This window comes from Tupaia chinensis, unplaced genomic scaffold (assembly GCF_000334495.1).
Source record: "Tupaia chinensis unplaced genomic scaffold, TupChi_1.0 Scaffold000612_1, whole genome shotgun sequence".
Lineage (NCBI taxonomy): Eukaryota > Metazoa > Chordata > Mammalia > Scandentia > Tupaiidae > Tupaia > Tupaia belangeri.
The window spans coordinates 961,829-969,376 of NW_006160131.1; the positions used below are offsets into that span (position 1 = coordinate 961,829).

The window sequence follows — 7,548 nt, forward strand, 5'->3', positions numbered from 1 at the left end:
GTGCCCTACAGCAAAAACCTCTTAAAAAAAAATAAAGAAAGAAAGAAGGAAATGAAAACCACAAGGTTCACGATTAAAATGCAACCAGGTTTGAGACCACAAACTTAAATACTGACAAACCTAACAGCCTCATCTTTTCATTTGTAAGAGAAATAATAAATCCAGAAGATGAGAAGTAGAATATTTCACTGTAATGATCACCAAAAAGAGATCAGTCATTTCATGCTGTATTGACACTTCTCAGATTACATGTCAGAGAACGCTAAAATCATTTCTCAAACTTGAGTATAACTTTTTTTTTTTGGAGAGATTTTCACTGTAGGGCGCGTGCGCTCACCAGACAGACAGAGAGAGACATAGAGACAGAAAGCGAGAAATCACCCCCCAGCGGGGATGGTCACGCCGCAATCCCTTCTCCATTCTCCTCTCGGGATCTTGGGCACGCACGCACACGCGTCCGGCGTGAGTTTTAAGCCACCAGGTCCGGGACACAAACTGCGGTTGACTACGTGGGAGTCCAGCGACATAGCCATTACGCTAACTGCTGGTTCCCCAAACTTGAGTATAAAAAGGGACCAGCAGTTGGAGTAATGTCTATGTCACTAGACTCCATGTAGTCAACTGTGGTTCAAGTCCTGAACCCAGTGGATTAAACTCATGCCGGGTGAGAGTTCTCCCGAGAGGAGAATGGAGGAGAAGGGACTGTGGCGTGACCAATCCCCTGGGGGGTGATTTCTCACTTTCTGTCTCTGTCTTTCTGGCGAACACACGTGCCCTCTAGCAAAAACTCTCAAAAACAACAAACAAACAAACAAAAAAACAAAACAAAACAAAAACTTGAGTATAAATATATGGAAAGCTAGCTCCAGCTTATTCCTGGAAACAAAAAAATCTGCTAACTATTTTCTCAGACTTACCATATTCCTTTATTTCTTCTTACCTTATGCCTATATCCTTTTTCTTTTTGCTTCCCTCTTCTCCTAAGGACAGGTAGCTCTTCAAATTGATGTCTGCCTTCAAACATGACGATTGCTTTTCCAGCCACCCAAGCCCTCTCTGAAGGGTCTCCGAAAGCCTCTACGTAGTACTGCCGATAGGGCCTCCGGTTGGAAACTACATAAGGGTGAGAGCCAGCATCATTAAGAAAACTGAGTAGTATAAACAAGAAGAGCCACAGCACTCTTACAAAAAAGCCTGTTTACAGGCAATGAACATGCTAACATACTGGCGAGACTAGATGGTCTCAAGTAGGTCACATACAAGGAAAATTTTAAATATTGAATTTATATGGCAAAATACTTAAGGATTTATAAAAGAATCAACAGTTTAGTAACATGGCATACATTCAAAACCAGTTAAAAGATAGATTAGCTAATCATAAAAGAAGGTTCCTTCAATTACTTGTCTATTATGGTCTTACTGTTGGAAAACACAGGACATGCAACAAACTGCAGCAACAAACCTAAAAACACCAAGGAAGGCCTAAAAGCACGATGTGAAAACATAAGGAGGAAGAGATGCTTCGACAGTGCCACGTGCTATGGTGACACTCATGGACTAGCTACTGCTACATTTATTTCTCATAACAACCAACCTCAGGGTAAGTAATTTGATCCCAACTTTATAGATACTGTAAGTCAGATGATGTGAAAGAGTGAGTTCAGTGAAACATTTTAATTTTGTAGGAAAGGTAGAATATGACACTTCAAGGGGCTGGCAGGTGGCATGATGGCTAAGGGACTAGTCTCCCACATGGCTGAAAGTGGTTCGAATCCCGGACATAGTAGCCTGCTTTCTCACTTTTCTTCTCTCTCTCTCTCTGTCCCTCTCTGGTCAAATTTAAATAAATAAATAAATTTAAATAAAATATTCTTTTAAAAAAAGAATTTGGCATTTCAAGATAGGGAAATTTAAACAAACAAAAAGTCATAAAGATAAATATGCTATTAACAATTCATTCACAAGGCGCTGGGGGGTGATTATCACTGAAGGCTACAAAACAGCAACTGCAAGTCTCCAGTCCCACAATGCGTTTCACGGAGCACAACCAACGTCCAGCGCACCTTTCATCTTTGAGTGTGTGTTAATCAACGGGTCAGAACATATCCTGCAGGGCCACCAGGGGCGTCTCTTGAATTTTGCCCAGATGAGATCTCCCACTTCATACTTCAGCGGTGTAGGCTTTTTCTTCGGTTGACACTTTAGACAGAAAAAACACAAGGCATCAGTAAGAATCAAAACCTTTTGAAACCATATACCATCTCCCTGTAAGCCTTTTGAGAAAGCCACGCCTAGAAATTCAGAATGAAAACACTCTAGCCTAACAACTAAAAAATAGGTACAAATTACTTCGGCTTAATTGTTCATAACCCAGTTTATACAGGATTTGTTTCAACTTATACTTGTTTTACATAATTAATAATGTCCTAAAAATAAATATAAGCTGATTTAATTTATAAAGAACTAAAAACTAAAATAATACAGTGATCTCAAAAGATATTTTTTGCTGGGGCCGTCAAATGGTGTGGTGGATAAAGGTGCTGAACTCCCACATGGCTGACCATGGTTTGAATCTTGGACCTGGTGGCTTGTTTTCTCGCTTTCCCTCTCTAAATCTCTCTCTCTCTTTCCTTCTGGCCAATTTAAAAAATAAAATGAATGAATAAATAAAATTAAATAATTTTTTTTAAAAAAAGATATTTTTGCTCTACTCCCTTGATCATCACATCAAGGGATAGAAAAACTTTATTTTTATAATGTTTAACAATTTAGGGAACAGCAGGTGGCATGGAAGTTACAGTGCTGGACTCCCACACGGTGGACTAGGCTTGAGTCCTGGACCCCTGGCTTAAAAATGCCGGTTGCATACGCGCACATGCTCAAAATCCTGAGGGGAAAATAGAGCAGAAGAGATTGTGGTGTGGCCATACTGCCCCGCCCCCCCATAACTTCTCACTTTCTCTCTCTCCATTTGTCTCTCTCCGGAGAGCTTATACAGCTAACAGCAAAATGCAAACAAACAAAACGTTTAACAATTTCAACAGACTGTAGTTCCTTCTTCAGGAGAGATTTTACATCCTTTTCAAACAAGCATTAAATGACAGTGATGGTGCTAATAAAAAAATGCTGAAAACTTATATATACAAACTATTCAATGGCCCTGACCTGGATATTCTCGGGATATACAAGGGAAGCTGGATCCAGAACAGAAGTACACAACTCCCAGTGACAGCACTCAAAGAGTGCAGCATGAATGAAGCTTTTCAAACTGTCCAACGCAGAAACCCTGGCTGCATCATCTCGTCAAAAATAATATGCCTAACTGACCTGTGATCCAAATGCTTCCATCGGCCTCAAACCTACGTGCAGCCTGGGACACCACACTAACAGTACAAGCCGCCTGTCTCGACGGAGCATTCTGTGCTCCTAAACCTGCATTTCCAGGTGGTCTACCACAGAAGAACTACAGGGGCGCTGACAGACTGCTAGGGAGCAATAAGAATTTCCTAGGGCCCCTGGCCTGAGAGGAACCTCTCCCGTTTACTCTGACGTGACATACAAAAATTATTTTCCCTAAGTGCCATTTCTTGAAAAAGGCTTGGTGAGCTCTTTAGTCAAGAGTCCACCTTTCCTCCTGAATGCCTGAGATAGTAACCACCTGGTACAGATTAAGGGTTCCATTAAGAGCAAGCAAGGGACCAGCAGTTGGCGAAATGGCTATGTCACTAGACTCCCATGTAATTGATCACAGTTCGAGTCCCGGACCCGGAGGCTTAAAACTCACGCCGGGAGCGTGTGTGTATGTCCACAAGATCCCCAGAAAAAAAACAGAGAAAGGATTGTGTAGTGGCCATCCCCTCTGGAGGGTGATTTCTCATTTTCTATCTCTCTGTCTCTGTCTTTCTGGCGAGTGCACGCGCCCTACAGCAAAAACCTCTCCAGTAAGTAAGTAAGTAAGTAAGTAAGTAAGTAAATAAATAAATAAAGTTACATAAAATAACTCTTAAGGGACCAGCAGTTAGCGTAATGGCCATGTCGCTGAACACAGTTCGAGTCCCAGACCTGGTGGCTTAAACTCACGTTGGGCACGCATGTGCCCAAGATCCTGAGGAGAATGGAGGAGAGGGGACTGCAGTGTGGCCACCCCCCCAGGGGGTAATTTCTTGCTTTCTGTCTCTGTCTTTCTGGCGAGTGCATGCACCCTACAGCAAAAAAAATCTCTCCTTCTAAAAAACAAAACCACACTCTCCGAAAAAAATAAATTAAAAAAAAGAGCAAGCAAAATGTTCACTGACATAATTTATGAATAATGCCTTCACTCAAAATATCAAAGGAATGAGTTAAATTCAATGATTTAAAAGTCAGCATTCAATCTTAAGACTGCTTTCAGAGAGAAGTTTCACAGCGCTCGCTTCAGTCCCCTACGACGTGAAAATACTCATAAACTACACCTCAGTGAAACGTTGCCGTCGGTCTTTCAGGTGTATACGGAGCTACTAGGACATGAGAAGCTCCATCCTACTTTTTGTTTTTATTGCCAGAGGGTGCCTTCGCTAGGCAGAGAGGGAGAAAAACATTACCAGAAAGAGACAGACAGGAGCTGGGCCGGGAGGACACACACCCTGACGGGGCGTGGTCACTGAACTCTGCAGCCACAGCTCTACCCTGCTGGGATTCTGGGGTCGTACATGTGTATCACCATCTCTCAGGCCACAGGGACCAAGACTCAAACGGGGCACCTGCACACACAGGATTGAACCCCCACAACCACTAACACACAAGGCCAGCCCCCTACTTCCTTTTAAAAAGCCCTAAGGAGGGCAGCTGATGGTGTGGTGGCTAAGGCATTAGATCCAACATGGCTAACAAGGCGGTTCCAGTCCTGGACCCAAAGGCTAGAAAATCTACTGGGGCATGCACATGCCCGAAATCCCAAGAGGAGGATGGAGGAAAGAAACTACAGTGTGGCCAACCCCTGGGGGAGGACGCCTCTCTCTTTCTCTGCAAGCGCACGTGACAAAAAAACTAAGAAAAAATCATCACTAAAGAAGCCACTTTGACCATTATCGCTTTGTAAGTTATCAGAAAACTGACCTTAAAGTCATATTTAAACTTTAAAACCAAGAAACAAAACCTCAATGGGAAAATCTCTCTCATTTACCTGTATCAGTGAAGTAACCTGACTATATCTGGAAATCATTGCTAAAAGTGGAACTTGTCTGTATATTCAAGTCCTAAATTACTTGAAATAGTGGGCCAGCCAGTGACAGGGTACTTAGGGTGGCTGGACCCCAAATGGGAGACTTCAGCTGGAGACCCAAGCCTGGTGGCTTGAAAAACATGAGTGGCTGTGTGTGCTTGCACGCGGCCCTCCCTGGGGCGGGGAGTGCTTTCTCACTTTTCCCTCCCCCTGCAGTGAGTACACACACACTAACACAAACAACACACTCAGAGTACAACCACCTATTTTAAAATAACCTAAGAATGTACAGTGGTAAAGAACTTGAGTGAAGACCAGGGCCTGTGGGAAGCACTACTGCCTGACGAGATTACCGCAGAATTTCCTGCACCTCTAGGGAGTCTCGGTTCTCCTTTGACTTACCAAGAATTCCCAGACAATTACCTTTTCACAAAAAGACAACAACAACGTAAAGGACAAACTATACCCTGCAGACAGCGTGACTTACGTGCTAATCAAAAGCTACTACAACTTTCCACAGTTCAAAACATTTTTAAATTACTAATTAATTGATTGAGAGATTTTTGCCACAGGGCAGGCGCACTCACCAGAAAGACAGAGAGAGAGAAATCACCAAAGAAACTACAGTGTGGCCAACCCCTGGGGGAGGACGCCTCTCTCTTTCTCTGCAAGCGCACGTGACAAAAAAACTAAGAAAAAATCATCACTAAAGAAGCCACTTTGACCATTATCGCTTTGTAAGTTATCAGAAAACTGACCTTAAAGTCATATTTAAACTTTAAAACCAAGAAACAAAACCTCAATGGGAAAATCTCTCTCATTTACCTGTATCAGTGAAGTAACCTGACTATATCTGGAAATCATTGCTAAAAGTGGAACTTGTCTGTATATTCAAGTCCTAAATTACTTGAAATAGTGGGCCAGCCAGTGACAGGGTACTTAGGGTGGCTGGACCCCAAATGGGAGACTTCAGCTGGAGACCCAAGCCTGGTGGCTTGAAAAACATGAGTGGCTGTGTGTGCTTGCACGCGGCCCTCCCTGGGGCGGGGAGTGCTTTCTCACTTTTCCCTCCCCCTGCAGTGAGTACACACACACTAACACAAACAACACACTCAGAGTACAACCACCTATTTTAAAATAACCTAAGAATGTACAGTGGTAAAGAACTTGAGTGAAGACCAGGGCCTGTGGGAAGCACTACTGCCTGACGAGATTACCGCAGAATTTCCTGCACCTCTAGGGAGTCTCGGTTCTCCTTTGACTTACCAAGAATTCCCAGACAATTACCTTTTCACAAAAAGACAACAACAACGTAAAGGACAAACTATACCCTGCAGACAGCGTGACTTACGTGCTAATCAAAAGCTACTACAACTTTCCACAGTTCAAAACATTTTTAAATTACTAATTAATTGATTGAGAGATTTTTGCCACAGGGCAGGCGCACTCACCAGAAAGACAGAGAGAGAGAAATCACCCCCCAGGGGGGATGGCCATGGCGCAATCCCTTCTCCATTCCCCCCACCCCCCCCACCTCAGGCATGCAAGCAAATGTGCCCAGCGTTGAGTTTAAGCTACTGGGTCCAGGACTCGAACTGTGGTGGACTACATGAGAGTCCAGCGACATAGCCATTATGTCAACTGCTGGTCCCTTTATTATGTTTAAAGAATGATTTAACTTCAGGGGCTGACAGGTGGTTAAGGACACTGGACTCCCACATGGCTGAAGGCGGTTCAAGTCCTGGTAGCTTGCTCTCTTACTCTGTCCCTCTCTGTCAAATTAAAATAGATAAATAATTCTTTTATATTTTTAAATTTTTAAACTTTATTTATTTCAATTTGACCAGAGAGGGACAGAATGTATGTATATGTGAGAGAGAGAGAAAGGAAGCCACCAGGCCCAAGACTCAAACTTGCTCAGTCATATGGGAATCCAGTGCCCTTAACCACCATGCCACCCAATGGCCCCATTATTTATTTATTTTAAATAGCAACAGGGCATGTGCATGTGTTCACCAGAGACAGAGAGAGAGAGAGAGAGAAAGCACACCACCAGGTCTGTGACTTGAATCATGATCGGCCATTTGGGAGTCCAACACCTTAACTGCTTTGCCAACTACTGGCACTACTGCCTAAAGAGCCAGAAGTGGTCGCAGGCACCTGTAGTCCCAACTGGAAGATCATTACGGTGATACTCTAAAATTTTTTAATTCGAAAACTATATCAAGTTATTTAAATTTTAGCTTGGAATCTCAGCTTTTCCCTATCAAATCAAAAGTGAATTGTTGGGGCCTTTTGGCCGGAACCGCCATCTTCCAGTAATTAACCAAAATGACGAACACAAAGGG

The 7,548-nt window shown here is 43.1% G+C and overlaps 1 protein-coding gene across 3 annotated transcripts in view; it reads right to left on the minus strand.

Annotated features, from left to right (window-relative positions):
- Positions 1-7,548, minus strand: part of NSD1 (nuclear receptor binding SET domain protein 1) — a 140,835-nt gene that overhangs the window by 84,778 nt on the left and 48,509 nt on the right. For all 3 annotated transcript variants that reach the window (XM_006158871.3, XM_006158872.3, XM_014591740.1), the window contains 2 exons: positions 2,064-2,199; positions 941-1,113 (listed from right to left, as the gene is read on the minus strand). In XM_006158871.3, coding sequence (XP_006158933.1) covers positions 941-1,113; positions 2,064-2,199 — 309 coding nt within the window. The remainder of the gene's footprint in view (positions 1-940; positions 1,114-2,063; positions 2,200-7,548) is intronic.